Raw genomic sequence first — 24,576 nt, 5'->3', positions numbered from 1 at the left:
TCTAGCAAGGCTAGAAGCTATATATTTATTGTCTTCCCTTCATTTAAATTGTCAGTTCATGTTTGTTCCCTTTTTAAAATAGTTTGCATATTGATCCAAGCTGTAAAAATGTGAGAAACCTTTCCATCTTAATAGCTTGAGGAGCATGTTATATTCTATGCTGGCTGATAATCAGAGTAGCCAAAAGGTGTAAGCTCTGAGGGGTAGAGCTGCTCTCATACACGGTTTATTCCTGTAAGAACCCAACATGGATGAGTTAGGAAGAGAGGCTGCATGCATCTAGCTCTTGGCTGTCACATATCTGACTGCATGACAACTCCCCTTTTTGATACAGTTTGAAATTAAACAGATTAACCATAAGTAGTTTGTCTTTATGCTGGAGAAAAATAGAGGAGAAGCCTCATGCAGCCAGCAGTGGTGTCAGCTGGGATGTAGCTGCTGACTGCAGCCATCTGCTTCCCCCCGTACCCTCCTTTGGAGCAAGAGCTACAGCTCTTTGAGTCAAAGCTGCTGAGGCTGGGCACTACCCTGCATACAGCATGGACACACTCATTTGGAGCTGATTTCTTTCTGCACAGGCAGGAGATAGGGAAATTGGTCGGAAACATATAAGGAGCATGGAGCTATGTATTTGAAGAGGGAGGAAGAAGATTTTTGGAAAGGAAAAGCCAGGAGTACACATAGCCCTTTTTCCAGGGAAGGTGCATGGCTATGCAGAGATGCTGCTTTTCTGAAAGGTGATGCCTAAATGGAGCTTAACTGGTACACAACTCTGTGTAAACACTCACTGCATTTTGAGAATAGGATCTATCAGTTTAGCTTAAAAATGTATTTTCCCCAGCTTAAATTCAAGTAAACAACTCTTAATTTGAAATGAGTCTTGTGTAAACACACTTAGCATCTATTTAATTCAAGATCATTTTTAAAACAATTTCATTAAGCTGCAGAAAAGTAACATACCTTCTCCATTTCTAGGGCTGTGGGCTTGCAGGCCCTTGAATCTTTTAAGATGGGACAACTCAGTAACATTTTTCTTGCTTTGCCTGATTTTTATGTTGTGCTGTGATCTTAATTTCAATAATGACTTACAGTGTGGTTCTGAAAAATTGAAGACTGTTGCTGCTTTCAGCTTCTTAAATTTAACAAGCTTTCCTTCATTTTAGAGTAAATAGTGGTTGGAGTTATGAAAGTGATTCACATCTTATATTTAAGAGTTGGTTGCATCCTGTATTTGATAGAAATCTTTTTTTAAAAGATGACGTATTTTCTGTGTATATTCTGTTTTATGTTTTGTTGCAATGAACTCATTGCTGGTAGAGCAATTGGATTCATATTCTGGAACTGCACTGTGCTGTTCTGTTTGTGAAAGCTGTTGTAAGGCTTAAAGCTAAAGATTTTGTTTTCTGTTTTTTGGCTGGGTGAACTTGCTGGATTGTGCTGAGAAATGTAACTTTGATCAGGGCTGTGTCCAGCTGCTGGATAAGTGGAAAGGATTCTGCAGAGGCTGTGCTCTCACCAAATGATGTGCTGTGTCTGCCTGCACTGGGCCATGCTAGAGGGGCAGAAATCAGGAAGGAGGAGGAAAACAGCTCCTTAATTCCTGGTAATTCCTTAGAAAAAAACTTCAGAGGTTTTCTGTTGGTGTTGGGCTGTACCTTTCAACCTGGTTTGGTTTGTTTTTTCTTTTCCTGGGAAGAGACTAAATTATTTTTTAATAATGGAGGAGGAAGCGTATTCCTATTGCTGCAGGGCAGCTGTTCAAAAAGTTCTTACTTAGCACAGAGAGCAATATGACTTGCCACAGATAGTTTTCATGTCTCGGAGAAATTTGATTTGGCAGTAACAAAACTTTGCTACTGCAAAGACAAATTTGGATCCAGGTCTTTGCACTACCGTAGTATTGATAGTAGGGATGAAAAGATGTCAAATTCAAGTCAAAAAAGTTAAACAGGCAAGGAAAAAACCACATTCTCTTGAGACATTTTCAGTTAGAACACTTTGTTGATTGAATAGCAGGAAGACTTTTGGCATATGAATTTAGAGTGTCTTTAATTGCTGGGCCTGTTCTGATTAAATATCTAACCCAGTAGTAGGGCTGCTCCAACAATATTTATTTTTAGCAAACTACCTTCTTAAAAATGAAAAAGATGGAAAAAAATTAGCTATATATATACTTTTACCAAGAGGATTCATGTAGACAATAACACTGTTCAGTGCACCACTCCCCTCTTACATATCACGAGTAGAAGTTTCACTCAGCAGACAATCCTCTAGGACTTGAATGAGGAGAGAGGAATGTTGTCTGCATGCTTGGGCAGTGGATGCTGGAAGATAAGCTAAGCCTGTCCAGGTAGATCCTGCAGATTTTGGCAATCCCTCTCCAAAATTCAAACACCAGTTCTTAATATAGATGTAGAATTCTGTACAAGGGGGTAGAAAATTTTCTGAAAGTAAAGTACTGAGATCTGAGCTTCTCTCTGCACTGCAGTTATAATTGTAGAAATGTTGGAGCATCTCAGAATTGCCCCCACCCCTTCTCCAAATGAATCTGTGTGAATGCGAAGCTTACATACTGTCATACAGTTACAATATGTGAAGCATTTGTACATGCTTTCTGTTATTTAAGTATGTTAAGCAGTGCTTGAATACACCCTGGCAATTGAAATTGAGCGCTTTTACAGTTATAAAATTATATAACTCAATGTGCGTTTGAATTTTAATAATGGAAAATCTGCTGTTACACAGGAGTTAGAGATTACTACCTTGTTGGAAAAGCTCACTTGAAGTATCTGCACTGCTTTAGACCACAGAACAGAGTTCTCCTCCCACCATGAGAAGGCACTGAGCCAGTCTGAATCCAGCATAGCAAACTCACAAACCTGCCGTGACCTGCAAACGTGCCTCAGGGTTACTTTATTCTTAAGGATGGACATGTTCAAACAAAAATCCATTGTCCATCATCTGTCTTTGTTGGTGACCAATGCTAGCAACCAGGGAGTTGCATAGAGCAAATACACAGTGGCATTTTCTTGTAGTACTGTGACCAGTGGAGGCATCATAAGACACAGTGTTTGGGTTTTTTCTATAAAATTGTCCAGTTGCCTCTGGAACCAGTATAAATTCTGGCCATCAGAACAGATCTCTGTGATTGGAGAGCTGTCCTACTGACACAGATGTTGTGTAAAGATCCACTGTCCTTGTGTAGAGTTCAAACAGCTGGTTTGGTATAATGCCCTCTGGTTCCTGGGTTGGCCAAAGTCTGGTCTTTTACAACTTTTGTATGTGTGATATGATGGACTTCCATCATACTCCTCCCTAGTCATCTCTTTTTTCTGGGCTGGAAAATCCTAATCTATCATTCTTTTTACAGAAATTAATTTACATCTTTGATCAGACATTTTGTTCTTGCCTGCTTCTTTTTCCCCATTGCTAAGCCTGAACTGATCTGCTTTTGCAAATCCAACTTGGCTTTGGGTGGAAGAAAAATATAGAGTGAAAAAAAAATCTTCATGTCACTGTATAATATTTATGGAATCACATGCATAATGTGCGGCAAGGTTCTCATTTTTCCCCATCCCTAAAGAGACACAAGAGAGTTGGAAAAGGTACATTATAAACCAGCAGGAATAAACACAGGGCTGGGAAGGAAGTGAGGCAGTAGGGAAAAAAGGAAGAGAGAAAGGAGTAAGATAAACATGTATGTGTTTGCATAAAGGAGAGAGGGAAAGCTGCTTCATAGGATTCAATTTCTGTGATAGCCGTCATTGAATATATCAGAAGATGGTACAACCAACCTTTGTTTTTTGCAGGGGGAAAAAAAGGAAGAATGTTCAAGCCAGCCATAACCTTATATCCTCACAGGGGTCAGAGAATTGCTCACATCTGCTGACTGTCAGTGGTTATGAAGTAAGCAGTTTTGACCATGGCTTACTCATTACTGCCAGGCTGGAGTTAAGTGGCATGTGAGCCAACAGGCTCAAGGCAGTAAAATTTTTACAGGCTGAGTACTAAAAAACTTAAGAGGGAAATGTGGCATAAATGTGACACAAAGAGCAGATTTCATATTCTACTGATTAAAATCCACAAAGAAGTCATGGTGCATGTCCATGACCTGGCTGCTTGGTAAATATGATATTTGTATAATATCTTTTAGAAAAACATCCTCTATTGTGACTTAAAAATAGCATTAGTTAACTCAGTGTACCTAACAACATCTTTTCTTACTTTACATTTTATATTTCTGTTAAAGAAAAAAAAAATGTAGCAATGCTCATTAAACACTTTGCTCTAACATGACATTCTCCTTGACCCAGGAGCATAGACATGGATTTCAAATCAGGAGGAAAAAGGCAGGCATCTGACCCAAGTACTGAGAGGATAAAGACAGGTCTAGAAATTAGGACAAAGGTACACAGGCAGGAGAAAAGCAAAGCATGAGGCTCTGTGGTCAAAGAAGAGAACAGAGGATGGAAGTAGTAGTTTGTAGTAGTAGTTTGCCTGGAATATATTTGTACATATTTGCACAATGGCTGCACCCCCAGTGACTGCAGATACAAACAACATGGCAGTTTATGTTTGGAGTTCAAGATTAAGGAGCTTTTTTGTGTATTTAATCACAGTTTCATGTCTTTTGTGTATTTAAATATTTTCTCTTCCCAGGCAGCAAACTGCTAATTGCAGCTCTGCAACTACATTTGCAAGGTTTCTGCAACAGTTTTTGTGAAGATCTGCTGTAAAGACGTAGCTTAGCTGTCAGCCAGTGGCAGGAGTCTCTTGATACAGTTTGAGCGAGCACAGATCGCAGTCCACATCTCTGGCTTGAAAAACTGGAGGGGGAGAGTATCAAAAAGTGTAACATGTAACTTGAGGACTAGGGGTAATTACTTAAGACGAGGTATTTCTAAGTCAATCTGTCTTGTTTAACAAAGAGAAGATGAGGACTTGGCTTGGTCATGGTATGTAAGTTGCTGAGGCTCCTTAATCTACTCATCAGAAGTTTATCAAGAATCATGGCTTAGAAGCTTGTGCTGGATGAATTCAAATGGTAAATAAGGCATGTATATAAGTACTTATGGTTATTATTAGCAATAAAGGAAATTGGTTTTTTTTTTCCTGGATGTCACATAGGTTAGGATTTATCAAACCTAACTTCAGACATCTGCTCTGTAGATGTCTGCACTAAAGCTAATCAACAAGAGCTCGCTTTATAGTCCAGTGGAGAGAAACGGGCTCTTTTAGGGTAACATGAACCAAACTCTAGTCTCAATTGTTTGTGTTGGCCAGATCTCCATCCACTAAAACAGATCACAGGGTAACAACATAGGTGTCAACATCTGAGCTAGGCACACCTAGCATGTCTTTCTGGAAGACATGCCTTAGGGTAAGTGCAGGAGTAATATTTTGTGATGTTAATCTACTGATTTGTTCTGGCCTTAAACTCTCTAGCCAAATACATGGCAACTGTCTAGGTAAGCTTTTCTAGAAAACCTGCAGAGCTTCCCAAAGCTGGATCAGGTATGAATGACCAAGGGGATAGGAATCCTGCTGCGCACAGGGACAAATTCTGGCAAAATCTGAGCCAAAACAGTGACTACAATTTTAAAGATTACTATAGGAGTTATAATGGCTCTCCCCAAAGAACTGCTGAAATGGGCCATATCCTGTGAGGACGTGTTGAAAATCACAGAATCAGAGAAACTGTGGGATCCTTTTTGGTGCTTCCTGGAGTTTAAAACTTTGTTACCCACAGATACATGCATGTTTCTAATAAAGTGTTTTAACATACTGAAAAAAGTAAATTAAATATAAATTTGTTTTATTTAAAATAGTATAAAAAATTGCAGTATTTTTAAAAAGTAGTAGTTCAACTAAAACTAATGACATCTGATGTGTTTTTAAAACTGTGAAAACTTAATTCAACACAAATATACTAAGCTTTCCCTATTACATGATTACATTGTTTTCTAGGTGGATAAGGTTTTAAAAGTTGTAATTGCTAATAGATTTAAAGTACAGAACTTTATCATCCAACCTTAAAAGATTTTCAGGTTGTTCTGTTCTGGGAGATGATACTCTAATGATAAATATATATAAGTGAATGTATGTATATATAGTTTAGGGTCTAAGTAATGCAACTTTGCAAAGTTCCTTCAATATAGCTTCTTAAAAAGCTCCTATTTTTTTTCTATTCAAATTATAATTTATTCAGTGCCTCAGGGCAGCAGGGCATGTTAGAGGCAGAAGTAAGAGCTATCGGAGTATGATCACTTTCCTAATGAAAAAATAATTAACCCCTCAGTTGTTCTATAGCATAATACAGCATCACAGGCGCAGATGGGAAAAGAACACAAAAACCATTCTTTTGTTTCTATTAATTTCATGGACTTGAGAAATTCTGTTGTATTATCAGTTGCATGCCACACACTAATTTAGAGCTGAGTGTTGTATCAAAGCTATCATGTGTCGGTGTAAAATGTCCATGTGAAATTTAGTTCTGTTATCTAATCCTTTCCTTGCCTGGTACATAAATATTCTCCTGTCTATAGCATCTTCATTAGCCCTTGCTGAGGGGGACAGAAGGAAACGGGAGAGAGGAGTTTAAAATCCTATGGCCTTACCCATGAGAAATCGGAAAAAAAAGCCTCCTACAAAACTTGGAATTTTATGTAGAAGAATTCAATTTTATCTTCATGCCAGTCAGGATGTGCTTATATTTTTATTATAAATCAGTACAAGCAGAAAAAAAAACCTCCAAGCCCTTCAAATTCTCTATATTCTCAGATCAGGAGCACAGCTGAAGGCTGACATTTGCGTCAATGTGTTATATCCAGACACCCAGTGGCAGCTCTAATGCTTTTTAGCTGGTAGGTGTTGCAATAGAAAAGTTTGTAGTAGACCTCTGTGTGTGTGGGCATGCATATATGTATAGGACAATGGAGGTTTAAGAGAACTGTACCACACAAATGACGGAATGGTGCAGGCTATTCATGGTCGTGTTTACAAGACAGGGATCCTTAGTTGTCTTATTTTGCAAAATGGAACAAGTGGCTGCTGTAATGTTATAATGTTCTGGTGGGGTAGACTCTGCTATCCTGGGTGGAAAAGTCACTCACCCCCATAGATAGCCAGTAAGGGCTTGTTTTCCCAGCACAATCCTAATTTAAGATCCCTGTCCTTCAAACACTTGGGCAGTATTCCATAATTCTGGGGCAGACCTGTAATTTATTCAGTGCTTTTTGGTGTTGAGGACAATGGGACCCAGTCTCATTGAAACCTTCAGGAACTGCTGTAATACAAATGTTAAATAATAATGAGCAATACTATTGAAATCAAAGGGAATAGTCACATATTCAAATGAAAATGTGAATTATCATCAGAGGCTATTGTTCTTGTGTGTGAATTAAAATTATTACAGCTGTTATTTTTCTCCCATTCTGATTGCAGAGGTAGATGAAAAATCCTGGTTTTTGCTAAACTCATTCCTTGAGAAGGAGAACTAAGTTGTAAGAATGATTCTGTCATGCAAATTCAAATAGGGTAGGACTATGAACATAGCTAAAGTGTAGCAGGTTTCAATGGCAAAGCTTGCATGAAAGCTGCTGGGTTTGGGGGAATAACATTTCAGTCATAATGTGACTTTTTACTAGTTCTTTTCTCATCATAGTGTAAGGAGGCAAAATACATGTTAAAATCAGGGACATTTGATTGTTTTGACTAGAAACAAAAATGTTGTAATTAAAGGAAAAAAAAAAAAACCTTTTTGCCAGCATATCATGACTTTATGGTCATTCTGTTTGTAGACAACTGATGTTTCAGATGGAGTTGTTTGGCAGGGAAACGTGGTTGCTCTTGGTCCCAGTAAATACACTGGAATGCTTGCTACCGCTACATTAATCCATATTAAGCTGCATTTCTCTATATTCTATTATGGAGTGGTATAGCATTGCTTCTGCCTTCTTTTTTTTCTTTTTTTTTTCTTTCTTTTTCTTTGCTGTACTTTAGCATTCTTCCTCTATTGCTTACATTCAGTTCCAGGACTGTCATGAACATGTTGCAGCCTCCAGTGAGAAATCTGAACAGGTGAATTAGATGCTTCAATTAAATGTAAAATCTCTGGGTAATTATGGCAGGTAATTTGCTAGTAGATATTTGCAATTATTTGAGTAGGTATTGATTTCATTGGATATCACTGTGTTTCAGTTGAACATTTAGTTTGTTTCTCACCATGAATGTTTCAGCCACTAGAAAAATGGTCTTTGGTGGCTTTGTGCTATATTGTATATAGTGATAGACTTGCCTTGATTAAGTCCGTATATAGTGAGAGTTTTCTACCACTTTAGAATACCAGAAAGTTGTGCCAGTTTCCTTTCCAGAGCCTTTACCTCTTACAATGCAACTAGCCTAATGCACTTTTAATTTAGCTTTCACTTACCTGCTGTCTTTCCACATGAATTTGCTGATACATTTAAACTACCTCGACACAGAACATGTATATCTTTGCCAGTCGTTTCCAAATGTTATTTGCTTGTACTGCTGTCGTGACTGGGTATCTGAGTCATAGGTAGCGGCTCCACTCTGCTAGTCTTGCAGAGGAAAAGAAGAAACAGGCAGTCTGTACGGCAGGTGTACCTGCAGTTTTTCATCTCCTCACACAAAACTTAACTTCTCTTTCAGAGCTGACATATCGGTTGTTCTTGTGTGGCAGAAAGGCAGACAGTACTTTTGTTGCTTTCCAGAGTGAGACAGGTAGACATGCAATGGTAATTAAGTCCTTTATATGAATTGCACATGACTGCAAATTTGCTTAATCAGGCTTAATAAGATGAGGTGCATGGGGATGCGTGCACCAGCGCAGACAATCATAAGTCCAAAGTGGCAAATTTAAGAAATGTATCATTGGAACTCGTTATGCACTTTAGGTTATGTAAATTCACATCTCAAGAATAGTTTCATTTCTTGAACAAATCAGATATACGTCTGCTCGGCTTCAGACCTAAGAGGTATTATTTGGATCTATTATACTGTCCAAGTAGTTTTCCCTTTTAGCTAGGCATTTCTTGCTTTATAAATTTTGTTTCCTAAAACTAATTTTTATCAGTGTTTCTCATCAGATCATAAATGAAGATTTTAATAGCCAGGGCTGAAGCAGACGAACAGAAGTATGCTACCTCCTCTTTAACCATTGTTTTTATGTGTTATTCCTACAAGTTGATGGAGCAGAGAGTAATGAATGCAATAAATACTATTCCAACCCAAGGGAACAGTTGAGTCGAAGTATAGTCTGCAAAATGTAGAACATACCAATGCACACTGAAATCAGGTTTAGTACTATGCAAGACATTGGAAGTCCTTACATTGCACATGGAAAAGTTTAGTTACAGGCATTATTTTGTATAAAACGTTACCCTTTCTGTTCTCTGACTACCCAGCATCAATCTTGAATTAAAAAAAAAAAAATAAAAAGGAAAGAAAAAAAATCAGTAAGTGCTTATATATGCTCATGTAAAATTGTAATGGGTGCTCCTTGTCATAACACCACTCAAACTATGAAGTTGTTACAGTTTTATGGGAACTGACAGTCTAGTTCCTTATGCTTTCTATGCTATATGCAGAAATGCTGTAAGATTCACTATATGCTAAGTACTTTGTCCTCAAACTACAGCCTACTTCAGTTTGCATTTAATTTCATGTAGTCTTTACAACGATCAGGTATGCCAGAAGGTGCTATGCTTATTTAATGCAGAGATTTGTGCTGATTCCATCTGCTGGTACAGTTTACCCAGAGCCCCCAACAGGCAGGTTTGCTATATTCCAGGCGTTTTCCCTCTTGATTTACTTATCCCCCTCCTTCCAGCCTATACACGCTGTGCATGCTTTTCAGATCGAGTAAGTGAGAGGTTGGGTGACAAATTAGACTGGAAGCATCTGTTTCTGCTTCCATGTTGGAAATGCTGAGACAAAAATATACTGTATGTAAAGTGAGTTAGTGCATTTATGCGACATAAGTTCATTTTGGAGATGATGCTTCACTAGCTGAATTGTCCCTGAAATTGGGCTACGACTAAAAATAAATTTTGCATTTTATGGTAGACTAAGAGACACTAATAACACAGATGTACTCTAGAGGACATAAAGATTCCTTGAAAATACATAACAAATCTATATTTTTAGTAATTGAACATACTGAATAGGGTTTTTTAGCTGGGTCTGAACTTTTTGGTTTTTTTCTCCCCCCTCTGTTAACATTCTTGAAGATTGGGACTTTTCTGTTTGAATATAGGGTTAGGAACCTGTGTTAGCCAATATTTGCCCTTACAATCAAGCATACCTGAATCTGCCTTTCAAGCCCCCAGGATTTAGGATTTTAACATTTATTTATTTACTTCTTTATTTATTTTAGTCTTTTTAAATTATTTCAGTTTTATCTGGTATCTTATAGTTTATCAAGCTATCGATTTAATAAGATATTGCTCTCCAAATTTATGTTTTCTTATGTGCTCTCTTTAAAGAATTCTACTCTGTAAATATTGTACTTAGATGTTTGCACTGGGAAATTAAAAGCAGGTTGCTCCAGGTTGCTGCTTAGGAAAAGAAAAAGATGAAGACCAATAATCTTTTTTATGACATTAGTACCATAAGATTTGCTTGTACAGCATAAACCTCACAGCTAGCACATACAGTTTCAGATTCTTAGGAGATATTTCATCGTAAGATGTCCAAGTTGCATTTGGATTGGTGCAGTTCTCTTACAGTCAATAAAATCCTGATGCTTCTCAGACCAGGATTTTGAAGAAATTGTGTATGTTCAGCTTTATTAAAGTTAAATACATGAATAAAAATTTGCAGGACTGAGACCACAATGAGGTTCTGTTTCTCATGTCTTAGAGAGTAATTGCAGAGAAAGGAGAAGATTAGTACGTATTACATCAGCTTTCCCTTGAGTAGAAAACCAAAGGTTCATTCTGATAACTTGTGTGGTATTAAGTAGATTATGCTTTGTAAGCACTAAGGTTTTATACCTAATTCCTGAAGCCACAAGTAATCTTAAAAGATGTCTAATAATAATTTGAATTGAAAATACATTTATTGGCACGCATAAAAGGCAAAAGGTCGTGCTGATTTAGTATGCGGTGTTCTTTCTCGGCTGTCCTCCGCTGCTGCTGGAAAATGGGAGAGTACTTCTGCTCTATAAACTTGCAGTGTATCAAAAAACCTAAAAGCATCCTTAATTTAATAGTTCTCATCGTATTGCATCTTCCCTGGTTGGGAAGAGAAAATGTGTGGCATTTGGTAACGCAGCATTAAGTATTCTGAATCATCTCTATGATCATGTCAAACATACAGGTTTGTATTCCACATTGTGTTGTGGATCACCTCTTTCTCTTTATGAATGCTCTAGCTTTTAAAAGAGACGCTAATTACATGTTCAGTTAAGATAAATGCCGATGTTGTTTCTTGCTAAATATCCCTGAAGACTGTATTCAGGAAGACTACAACTCAAACTTCGCAGGGGTTTTTTTCTGGATTTTTTTCTCTTCTTTTAAGGTGTCGGAGACATGAGGTAGACCCAAATCCCAGTCTGTTGTATAAAGTCCTTGTGGAGACTTGCAGTTGTAGAAATTTATAATTACATTTAGTAGTAGGGTTTTTTTTCTTGTGGCCCACCATCTCTGACAGAGTATTTATATTCCCCCAGAACTAACATTCTTTGCTCACTTGGACTTTCAGTCTACAAAGCCACAGCTGTTCTTACTGTGTTTTCACCAGTGCTATGATGTACTGAATAGGAGAGGGACTGATCTCAGCTGCACCATTGTAAAATATGTTTTGTATTTGACACGTTTCTGCTGACATCAGTTGAATTTCTCTGGATTTTCATGGCTGTAACTGAGATCAGAATTTAGTCTTGAGTCTCACTAGGTTTTTCAAAGCCCTGTAACATCTCTTACTTAAATACCTTCCTGTTGTAGGAATTCTTGCTGGCAATAGATACAGGTAATCTCATGTTTGGATTTTAGTTAGAAGTTCCTTTTTGCACAGGCCCACAATTTTCTTCACAATTCTCCTTTTTAGACCAAAGTTGTAAATCTGCGCCCTCAGTCACTCAGAGCTAAAGCAAATAAAGGATTTGAGGACCTAATGCAGGACAAAGGTGTGTTACCCAGCACTGGATAAAGCCTCCCTGCTGCTTCTGCCATCGCTCCTGTCCTCCTCTATTGCTGCCTAATTATAAGCTCATTACCCACGTGCTGTTTTGACTAGACAATCGTGGATAGGATGGGACTTCTCCTGGCATGGATAGCATGGTGCCTCACTCAGGCTTCAGCCAGGCACAGATCCCCAGGCTAAAAGAAGTAGTGTAAAGTCCCTCGAGGATCCCAAACTAAGAGGCAGCCTCAGCTCATGCCAGTGTAGTTCTGACTGGGTGAGGCTTTTCACAAAATACTGTACTTTGTAGGGGGATATTTTGTCAGTAGCCACCTCTTGCTTTTTATATCATAGCTTAGCATTTGTCATACTTGCCTAAGGAGTGGAAGCCATGGGATCAATTTCCTCCTTCCTGAGGGAATTCAAATTTGTCTCCACCTCACCAAATCATCTCCTTGTTATCAAAGAACTCTTCCAGCTCTGGACAACACTCTTTGGTTTGAAGCTCTTCAATACGCCAAAACAACACAGCAAGTCATCAGTAAGATGCTGTAGTCTTATAGTTAGAGCACTGGAACAGGTCAGAAGTTTGAGATGTAGTTGTTATTACCAGAACTCAAGACTTGTTCATTGATTGCTTTGTGTAATATGTGGAGTTATCCTGGAAGACTTCCCCTTCTAGATGAATGCACTAACCTCAAAGCTGTTTTATAAATGTAGAGTATCACTGCTGTTTTTTTATTTAAAAAAAAAAATTTTTTTTTCTAGGCATCATCTTTTTCTACAATTAAAAGTGCACAGGCACTTGCGGCAAAATTCTGGATTCACTTCTGAAGATCAGGAGCACACAGATTTGTCAGATCTTGTTTCACTGAGTCTGTGTATTCTGAACATAATCAGTTTACTCTCCGAGTTAGACAAGTAAAGGAAAGGAAGTGTATTTAATTTGCATTCAGTGGGTTTTTTCGGGGGTAAACATTTTATTGTAACTGTGAAAGAGTTATAGGTTTGATTGTTTCCCATTTCCTTGAAAGAAAACTAAATTTTGTATACAAATTTTGTTATAACCAAATTTGGTTTTTTAATACAGTATTACAGTAGTGTACAAAGCTGCCATAAAAATGGGGGATTCTGGGTACTCACCACCTACATCAACTTTCTAGCCTGATACCTGATCATGAGATACCAGTACTGTTGTCAAAGGTGTGGCTTGTGTAACAGACAGTGTCTTGTATATACTTCACAGGTGGTAGAAGAAGAATTTGAAAAACTAAAACCCTTTGAAACTGAAATTGTGTGCTCCTAAGAAAGGAGGCCTTGATATTTTTCTTATAGCAATAAACAGAAGTGCTCTGTTTTGGAAGAAAAACTTTAATGAGTGAAATTTTTATAGCAGTTCAAAGTTATTGACGTGCTGTATTGTCAACAAGAGTTGCAGATCAACTTTAAAGTTTGTCAGTATAATTTGTCTCCTACTATAGGTACGTGGAGACATCTTTACCTGTACACTTGTATATTTTGTAGTCAACTTTTAGTTCCAGATTTGCTGGTCAGGCTTTGAATTGTTATTTCTGTAAAAAGGTACTAAAATGAGTATGTTTTCCAATTATTATCTTCTCAGTATATATTTAATACTAATATCTATCTTATAAACAGGTGTTAGAACCCAAACTTTCTTCACTGAATATATTAGAAAAATAGTAACACAGAAGATACTAAGAGCCGTATTTTAGCCTACATCAGTCTGCTGTATCTTAATTTCAGTGGGACTGATGCTATAATAAAGTACTATATAAATTTTATTTGAGTCTGTTTGGTTGTCTGATTTACCTAAAAGTTGTATTAGTTTGCTCTTTCATGAAGCTGGGGTAGAAAAACAGAGGGAGAAAAATCACTACGTAAACAATTGTCCCTTTGTTTGCAGGTTCAAGCTCAAGTGCGACATGCAAAACTCAACTTTGACAAACTGAAGACTGATGTCTGTCAAAAAGTGGATCTTTTGGGAGCGAGCAGATGCAACCTCCTTTCTCATGTGTTAACAACATATCAGGTATCCAAAGAAAATGTTGACCTCCAAAAGAAAGATTTCCTGTTGATATATATATATATATTTTTAAGAGGTTACCGTGGCAATATTCAATTGTAAGAATATATAACTAGTATTGGAGGGGAGATGTGAAATTTGCACTGAAAGCAGATTGGTATTAAAGCTAACATTGCATTGAAATTTTATCCTACCTTACAGACAACACTTCTTCATTTTTGGGAAAAAACTTCGCACACAATGGCAGCCATCCATGAAAGTTTCAAAGGTTATCAGCCATATGAATTCACTATGTTAAAGGTAAGGAATATATAGATCTGTTTATTTGCCCAGTGCTAACAAATAATAGACCATATAAGGATGTAGAAAGCACACATTCATATTTTGTCTGTATATTGTCTGACAATTTTATCCCTGTCCTGTCTTTTCATTTAAATACAGGTTTTCTGTTAAATGCACTTCTGGCTAGTAGGATCAAACACTGCATGTAGAGTGTAGTGACTAAGGGACCTATTTCAAAGACAGACATTATTCAGGGCTGCACTTAAGTATGTGTTTAAGTGCTAACTGGGATTGTGTTTGATTGTTCCTAAAGAATCATAAAATCCAGCAGAATTAGGGATTTATGTTGCCCTCCAATCCTGCAAGTGAATTAATACTACTTTACCTTCGCATCTGTTTTTAAAAACTCACGTTCTTTAAGACGACCTTATTGGACTGAATATGAGTATATGGATGCTCTGGGTTCCCACACCTGTTTTGAAGTACTCAGACTTATTACCCCTTAACTGCTGTGGGAAATACTGTTTTGCTTGGCTAGTGGTATTTGCTGATCCTTTGTAATCTTTGAATATGGAATATGTGTAATATCTGACTGAAGTCTGAATTCAGAGTTTCGCCAGGTATCTAAAAATAAGCACTCAGCACTGTGTATTTTCCTGGTCATGCCTTCCCCTGCATAGGAAGTTTCTTTGCCCATTGCAATTTGAGGTTCAGTAGAGAAATGGGAAACAGTGAAAAAAAATTCATTCATTTCCAGTTATCCCCATAGACATTTTGTCCTGTAGTTATTTTCTACAATGTAATAACTACGTGATTGGCTGATCCTGTTTGCATGGGAAAAAAATATTTGTCTGAAGGAGGTCTGACGGAAGTGTTACCAGCGGGAGGAAAGTGAGGAATGAACAGCTTGTGGCAAAGTCACTGTTTTCTTGGAGAGACAACCCAGTTTGAAAACAATTACAAGTCATAGCCTCAATCCATGAAACGCCTGTGTATATGACATGTAGAAGTGGAAGTTGGGCTGCACTGTACTTTGTAGCCTGTGGCTATCCCAGAGCTCCTGGAAAAGAAGCACCTGAAGGTATAAGGTTTAATTCACCTCAGACTACCAAACTTGTCTGTACATGACTATGCTATATTTAAAGTTGTTTTCTAGAATGGGGGTTGGGAGGGAGTGGTTTCTGAACTTTGAAGTGCATAAAGAGCTTGTGGAGACTGTTACTCCTGCAGCTTGAAACATCACCACAGACCAAACAAACAAATTTCAATCTCAATCTCTCCTGACCAGAGGACAAAAATAATAGGAGGCTCATAAACAGTTTTCTCTTACCCAGCCTCTGAAGAATCCTGTCTTACAGAAGTCCTTATTTACCATGAAGTTAACATAACTCTAAGCTTCTTTCTTGCATACTCTACGTCATGGAAGATGGGTTTTAGCCAGAGCTTATGTCCAGGTTTCAGCCAGAGACAATTGGGCATCGTTATCTTGACATTCCTAGTAATTGCCTACAGACTCACCAGTAAAACTCCAAACCAGCAAAGAAAGTCCCCTTTATTTCCCCACCATTGCCTGCTCAGGAGCCTTGGTACTATGCTGGTGGGCTGTTCTTCTCATAACTTCCTGATATTAGAATGTTTCTGAGGAATTTTTTCTCTTTGTTTTGATACAGACCAATTTCAGTCTAATTTGTGTAGGTAGCCTATATTGTTGCTGGGTATTTATTTTTCATTCTCTTTTATATGTAAAAATGTGATCATTTGAACAAGATGTGATGATTCAAAATGTAAAGTAACATTTGGATACCTTGGAGAGAAACTTGTACAGAAAATGCGCCTGTTTTGGAGTGTGATGTACCCTTATGATGGAGGATGAGAGACATTTGGGGATGCTTATCTTTTGAACTTCCTCCTTTCAGTATGATCTAAATTTAAAATTAGCTTAGGAATCTATGGTGAAGAAATACAATCTATATTGAGGCTGCACACATGTAACAAGCACTCCCTTGAAGCAAAAAGTAACTGTAAAAATGGTTGTGAATATTGTAGTGTATTTAAGATGCAGCCTAACTTTGTTATGAATCTTAACCATTTTTATTGCTGGTCTCCTGTGCTGAAAAGATGCAATTTCCTGGTTTTGCAGTGGTATGTATGCTGAGAAATGATGCTAATCAGGAGGTGGTTTTATACTACAGAATTTCATGGAAGTCCATGCTTTCAGAAAACAGCTGGTTGGGAATAAGACTATGTTCCTGCCTTTTAGTATTAGTTCTCTATTTCTTTTTCTCTAGCGTGTGGGATTATTTTGTATACCAAAGTTAAGTCTCCTCCATGATCTCTTTTCCCCCAGTTAGTAGTTTCCGTTTGTTTATATTGAACGCTTGCTAAGGAGATTAAATCAAAATCTGGTGGTTGGATCAGGTGAAATTCTGTTGCCTAAGAGAATAGGTGCCTGCTGCTACTTCAGGTGCCTTTCTAGGGTAAGTCACCTCACTTCTACTTGTCATTTCTGTAGGGTGTGGGACTCCCATGAGTCCCATGTCTCCTCTGCTGGACCTGGGTGCGGAATAACAATAGATGTTTATGGTTAGGGAACTGATTGCTACCAGTCATATTATACGTTCATGCCAGAGTAGCTATATATTAAGAAGGAGCTGCAAGCTAATTCTACATTGAGATTACATGGTATTATTTTTTTATGAAGTTTAATAAATGGCTATAGCTGATCTAGGGTAAGTGTTTTCTGATGGAGAAACTTTTGGTCTAAAAATGTACCCACTGAAGATGCCTGCTTTTGACTTTATGCATTAAAAATATACAATCAGAATATATAAATACTTAAAACATACATAAAATATTTCAGTGTGCCCATTTTTATGTTTAATTGGGAGTTACCCCTTTCAGAATATTTTCCCGTCTTATATCTTACAAGGGATCTTTTCTAAAAGAAGATTTTTAATTTGGTGCTTGCAAATCATTTTTGTCTTTTATGATTCCAGTTCTGATACTAGCAGCTTAATTTTGCTCATGCAAGTGATCCGTCTGAATTAAACTAAGCATACATGTCTATAGAACTAGCATTTTACTTTAAAACAAGAATTTAAAGAAACTGTTAGTATTTGACTTAGACATAGATTGTCTTACTGAAAAATTAGAAGGTGCTATGTACTGGAAAATTACTATTTGTATTTTGTAGCATGAATATATTCATGTACCAGGTTTACCTCAGGAAAGAGACTCTTAATGCCTCTCGGGATTGTTTCTGGAAAGAAAACATTGTCTTTAGAGATGTTTGCCAAAGTCTCTTAATGAAAAGCAGCCCATTTGTTTTCTTTGCTTCAGGGTATATGCTGAGAGTAGTATAATTGTGCTATTGCAGCTGTATTTCCTAACTACAAGTTTTATGCTTGATGAAAGACGATTATTAATGTGCTAAAAACTCTATGTATCATGATGTAAAAGTATCCATTACTGTATCCATTGCTGTAATATTAAGATGATGGGCTGCTGTTTTGGTAAAGCCTTTAAGGTTTCATTGTCTTGAAATTAGCGTATGTCACATGAATTCAAATTTATTTCAGGGGCAACTTTTCATGAATGATACCTCTTTCTAATTTCTGTCACTGTTTATTTGCCTTAGTTACTTAATAAATATTTAGTTGCATTGTTTACATTTTAATGCTGTAATACCAAACTTCCTGAAGAGTTTGTATGAGCCTAGAAATAATAATAGCCATGGTAAGGGAGTTAAAAGGTGTAAATCTCAGTGCATCTATTTATTTCCATGCAAAGTGGAACACTGCTGCCTGTGCTCCTTACATGGTTTGGAGAATTCTGTCCAAACAGGTACTACAACACTGTTGCTTTCTGCTGACCTCTGCTGTAGTCTGGTATCCTTTCTTGTTTCTGTTTGTTGCACTATGACTTTACTCATAAGCGAGATTATGTGCGCTTGCAGCCCAGAAAGCCAACCGAATCCTGGGCTGCATCAAAAGAAGCGTGGCCAGCAGGTCGAGGGGGGTGATTCTGCCCCTCTGCTCTGCTCTGGTGAGACCCCACCTGGAGCACTGTGTCCAGCTCTGGAGCCCTCAGCACAAGAAGGACATGGACCTGCTGGAGCGGGTCCAGAGGAGGGCCACAAAAATGATCCGAGGGCTGGAGCAGCTCTCCTGTGAGGCCAGGCTGGGGGAGTTGGGATTGTTCAGCCTGGAGAAGAGAAGGCTGCAAGGAGACCTTATTGTGGCCTTTCAGTACTTAAAGGGGGCCTATAGGAAGGATGGGGACAATCTTTTTAGCAAGGCTTGTTGTGACAGGACAAGGAATAATGGATTTAAACTAAAGAAGAATAGATTTAGACTGGATATAAGGAAGAAATTTTTTACAATGAGGGTGGTGAAGCACTGGAACAGGTTGCCCAGAGAGGTGGTGGAGGCCCCATCCCTGGCAACATTCAAGGTCAGGTTGGACGGGGCTCTGAGCAACCTGATCTGGTTAAAGCTGTCCCTGCTCACTGCAGGGGGGTTGGGCTAGATGACCTCTAAAAGTTCCATGCCAACCCAAAGCATTCTATGATTCTAAGATTGCGTATAATTTTACATCTCTAGGGGGTTGTTTGGTTGGTTTTTTTTCATTTTGGGGATTTGTTTCGTTTTTGTGATGAATGTCTGTGAGGAAATTCTGAGACTACCTGCTTTTCTTCTTCCCTTTCAGTTCTCCTCCCCAGTGAAACATATCCAAGTTTTTGTCTCCTGAGTGGTGTGGTGCTTCTCCACATGTGATGTCCTGGGATGTATCCCTGGCTGCTGGAGTTGCCCTTAGTTGTGTTGCTTTAATTCTTTCTCAGTCAAGAGGAAGCGCATTAGTTGTCCAAGGCACTTGGGGGCAACTGTGGATGAGCTGAGCATGTTGTCAACACTCTGGAGATTGAACTGCAGAGGACAGGTTTTGTGTACAGTCCAGATGACCTTGGCTTGACTTGATAGCAGCCCAAATGTAGGTGAAGGAATTTTGTGAGTATCAGTCAGCCTAGGAACAGTGCCTGAGCTGGAACCAGAGTTAACTCTGCAGCGGAGGAACCCCTTGTCAGCTTGAATATTTAGTCTGAGTACTTGGAGCAAACAAAGTATCACCAGGTGACTTTTGGTTGTACAGGCAGACAAGATAGGCAGAGTGAATGACTGTGAACTTGCTCTACTAGTGTGTACAGTCTTACCCTGATTTTTATAGTAAAAGAGAAATAATGAAGCTAGGAAGAAAGCTTTCTAAACGCGAGAGGATCCTACCGTCAGTCACATACTGGTGCAGCTTGCAACAAAGTTCACATGAGCACCCAGACAAGTGCTGTGAGGTTACACATTTGTCTGTTCTGAGCCAACAAAGTCAGGGGCGCTTCATACACCCAGCTGAAGTGTGCTTGCTTTTGTCTGAACTCAGTCTATATCTTTATAGCCTTGTTTACTCACTACACTTTCTAGGTGATGAGACTTCACTTCTTCTGATGCAACCTGAAACAATTAACAGAATATCAGAGTTTCATTTCTATGCATGCTGACAATAGTGATTACATTACCATGGGTTCTTGTTTAGAAAATGGTTTACAATGGCTTTTTAACATTCAGTTTTATTTCATACCCATTCTGTAGATTTTTGGGTTTTTAATCTTTTTAAAAAGGTATCTCGGTTCGTAGTGTACATTGGGATATGGAGTAGAGAGAGGCAGGAGAGAGGAAAATAATTTCATTATTTGCTATCAGAATTGGAGGGAATATTGTCTAAATTAAATTGTTAAATTGAATTATTGTATTAAAATACAGCTGGTGTTTTTTAACAATCTTTATCATAATCTCCATTGAAACGGAAGCTATATTTCAGAGCTATATTTATTTTTCTAATACCGGAAATATTAACTGCCATTATTATCATGCTGTTTCCTTCCCAAGGTACTTGTGAACTCAATTTCTATATGCTGTTTCCGTGGTTTGATCACAGTCCTTTAAATATGGATTTCCTGAAACACTCATGAAGGAAGCATCATAAAATGTAGTTCCTTAAAGAAGGGTGCCGATTTCTTTGTATTTTTCTTGGTGAAGATGCAGAAGATTTCACTTCTGATGATTTTCTTTAACTTGTATAATTAGGCAGTACTTAAAGTAGTTCTGTTTGTTGTTCAAAACCATGACATCCTTCTTGGGGCAGCTCTGTGCTGCTGTACTTAGTGGCAGACAGACCTCCACAACTATTGCACCATCTCCTGATTATGGTAAACTGTGTGCCTGACGATGAAGGTGTCCAAGACAGTTCAAGTGCCCAAAGCAGGACAGTCCCTGTAATGCAAAGCTCTGCAGTCTTTCTCTACACTGCACTTTTGTGCAAGTAGAGTGCATATTCTTACATTTTTGAACTCTAATCCAGGGGCTCTTGATGGAATAATGCCCATCAATTTTAATAGTACAAGAAGTGCAATCTAATCAATACCTGGTACAAATGCAGTTAAAGGGTAACATATTAATTCATAGGTGATCTAGCTGAGGTGGCTGGTGTCCATTATCCAGAATCCAAGAAGTACACTTACAAGTGGTTCTGGTTAGCACTGTTACAGTTTCCAAAAAAAGTGGCAACCACAGAATAAGGTAAATTTCTTTAATGCCTCTATTATTGATGCTTTTGTGATCCCTCATCTTTGACACACGATTTCTGCAGTGCTCTAGGTGCTTATGACGAATTAATCTGTGCTATTAGATAGAAGAATTAACTTAATGAGAAGGAAAAAAAATGCAACTGCAGTATACAACAGGTCCATTAGTTTGGTTTCTAAAACACAGATTTTCTCGTACAGACAAGTACTGAGCCAAGCAGAAACTGGAATGCCCCTTCTGGGGACTCATCTGTCCTGGATAACAGGGCAGTGCAAACAAGACCTGTGACACACCTGGGAATGCTTTACTTGTAACAGATGGGCTGGGGACTAACTTTTATTCAACAGATGAGATGGATTTAGGGGCCACATTTTTTTCTTTGTTTTACTATTCTAATGAAACATACTACCGTTTTGTTAAAACTCCAGATGCAAAGCCACTACATTTTTGTGTTTGTTATGTTTTGTACAAAAGGTGGCTTATTTGTTTTAGCCTCAGCTTTTTGGGGGACAGGGGGAGAAGGTGGATGAGATGCACTACTATGAATATCAGTGAGACATAAGCAAATTTAATTACAAGTGGTCAGGACTAGTCACATGAAACATGGTTTTATTTTGCAGAAACTGAGTTGGACTTTGGAAAGAGGAACATGTTTTCACCTTCACAGCAAAACCATGTGGTAGAGCCAAATATTCACCTTGCTAACATCTGCAACTAGTTACTATCTTCAGTTATTTAATTGTTCATACAGAAATTCTAATTATAATAGGGACAACCAGTAGTATATTTATCACATTGGTAATCTCAAAGAGCCAGTCTATAATGCTTTATGTGTTGGTTGTTCACGTGTCCAAATTTTGGTTATAAAAATGCTCACCATGAAACTGTACATTGTTATCTTATAGCATGGCCTTTAAAATTGCAAAGGGACAATAGGGTTTTGTAATACCACACCTGGCCTCTATCTAACTAATCATCCAGGATTTTAACCCTCGTTTTCAGATTCAGGATACAAGTAGTACCTTCCCACTTCAGTTGCCAAAGTTGTGTGGATAGTTGTGTCAGGAAAAAAAGAGAATAAAGAACTAAAGAAGCAGTATATGAGGAACAAACAGATGTAAAGAATGATTTTTTTCTCACTTTTTTTTTTTTTTAAGAAAAAGGAAACCCCCAAAATGGCACAGAAACATGCCTTCAGTGCCTGCTTTGTACATGGTATAGATGGTTTTACTTAGAAATACTGGAGACGGAACATGAGTTTAGAAGTCACCAAGAGTCACCTTTTTATATGAAGTGTGTTCATGTGACTCAATTTGAGTATCTTCTAACATTTTTTTATTTTGCTTGTTTCAGTCATATATAGTTTTGATACAGCTCAGAAACATTCTTGCTTAGTTTATGTAGGTTCTGTAGTCTGGTTTCGCATTAAATGACACACTTTTGTTTCCCTGATTCTATTTTGTTTTCTTCTCTTCATTTGTATTATGGTTATGATCTAGAGCTTACAAGATCCTGTGAATAAACTAACAGAAAAAGCAGAAAAGGAGGACCTGCAGATTGAAAGCACCAAATCAGTACAAGATCAGCAGAGTCAGTAAGTCACATGGCCTATATACTAAATAATAAGTATTTTTGTCTATAATCTGCTTTCTGGTTGCTAAAGTCACCAAACATTTCTAAATGGAAATATAGACACAGCTAGTCTGATCACACTAGCTAATAGTAAGCTTAATACAAGAATTCTTGAAATACTGTAATGCATACTTGACAACTAATAAACTTCATGATGAAATTAAAAGCTTTAAGAAGACCCATTAAGCCTTTATATGTTTTTCACCTTTTCTGGCCTTCTCTTTATTTTTCAGCTTCTGCTTCATATTTTCTTTAGTAAAAGAAATGGTAAACAACTACACATGGGAGAAGATATATAAGCATTGTATTTCTCCCTTCAGCAGCATCTCCTTTCACCTGGGAACAGGATAGGGATTCCTGATTGCTTTGAGCAGCGATTAGTTTTTGTAATGTATACAGCATCAGTTAGTAATCCAATGAAGCAGTAGGTACTTAGTAAAAAGTACATCTAAGTGAGCTGATGCTATCAAGGTTTGAGTTACCTGTAGCTCTGAGGTGAGAGAGACTTATGAATGGGGTGCTATGGGGAGAGGAGAACAGGAGAACGAGATGCGATCCCTCCCCTACAGGACTGTCAGGATTCAGTTGCGAGGAGATGCAATGTTGATATAATCCTGCTGCCACCTGTTGTTTTGACTAGCCCTGGTTAAATGAAGCACCCAGCAAAGGATCAGTTGTCAAAAAGCAGAGAACAGCTTGACTGATAATTAGTGGATTTTGCTTGGCTATTTATAATAAAGGGTTTTTAAAGAGTTCAGTTTTCCAGTCCTGCTACTTGTTTAGATTCAGAACCACTGACCAAAATCAGTTTATAAATTGGTCAGGTTTGGTGCTATTCAGATTAGAAAGGACTCAGCCAAGTACCATTTGGCAGGTGGTTGTTTCCACAGCAGTTCCTTAAATCTGCTGCTTCTCATGTGACAATAATAAAGAATTTCATAAAGAATTGTTTTCTTCAATGTTGAATATAAAATTCTAGAATGAATGCATAATTTATGCAAGATGTGTGTATTGGCATCTACTAGCAAATGCATCAGATGCCATGTCATGGTTGTACTTGTTTTTATTATGGATTATCTTTTTCCTTGTCTGTCATAAAACTGAGGGGAAACAATATGTCACCATTTTGCTGTCTAAAACCATAAACAACCATCTAAGGCTCTGGAAGAATTACACAAAACAACAGTTTTAAAATCCTCATGAACTTCCCATTCACAGTAAACTTTCATTATACTAGAATTTGGCCTCAATCTAATTTTTCTCTGCTCCCCACAAGCCTATCCTCAATAGCAGGGGAGGTGACTCCTCCTGTCCTATCACTAGAGGAGGGAAGAAATGTGACTGCACAGTCCTCTTCACGACCACATCAGCCTTGTGGCTGCTTCATTCCCTACTGGTTGAATGGCTTTACACAAAATAATAGCAGTTAGAAAGTATATACTCTTCATTGAAGAGATTACCTTTGTATAAGAATTGTATGTAAACCACAGCTTCTTTTCTGTCAAGAGCTTTTTCATCAACACTGCTGGTTGGGTTTTTTAGAAATCTGCTGACATGGGATGAAAGTCACCCGACTTGATTTTTAATTAGTTGCTGTAAAAAAAGAGAAGTGCAAAGTGGGTGGTTTTTTGGTTTGTTTTGGGTTTTTTTGGGGGGGGAGGGGGGGGGTGGTGGTTTGGGTTGGGGTTTTTTTTGGAACAGTTGTACCTCCTTCATGATCCTAATGAAAGACCAAATCTGGAAAAGCAGAATACACTGTACTTCTCATTACAGAGATTTAGTTAGATTAAAAATGGAAGGGTGGTAGGTTTTGATAGTTGGTCTTCAGTCTAATTTTTG

The 24,576-nt window shown here is 38.0% G+C and overlaps 1 protein-coding gene across 1 annotated transcript in view; it reads left to right on the top strand.

Annotated features, from left to right (window-relative positions):
- ICA1 (islet cell autoantigen 1) overlaps nucleotides 1-24,576 on the top strand; it is a 59,501-nt gene that overhangs the window by 19,671 nt on the left and 15,254 nt on the right. The window contains exons 6-8 of the mRNA XM_009486690.2: nucleotides 14,072-14,197; nucleotides 14,393-14,491; nucleotides 22,605-22,699. Of these exons, the coding sequence (XP_009484965.2) occupies nucleotides 14,072-14,197; nucleotides 14,393-14,491; nucleotides 22,605-22,699 (320 nt within the window). The remainder of the gene's footprint in view (nucleotides 1-14,071; nucleotides 14,198-14,392; nucleotides 14,492-22,604; nucleotides 22,700-24,576) is intronic.

This window comes from Pelecanus crispus, chromosome 2 (genome assembly GCF_030463565.1).
Source record: "Pelecanus crispus isolate bPelCri1 chromosome 2, bPelCri1.pri, whole genome shotgun sequence".
In the NCBI taxonomy this organism is placed as follows: domain Eukaryota; kingdom Metazoa; phylum Chordata; class Aves; order Pelecaniformes; family Pelecanidae; genus Pelecanus; species Pelecanus crispus.
The sequence above is the reverse complement of the archived record's forward strand: the minus strand, read 5'-3'. Positions and strand labels throughout refer to the sequence as shown.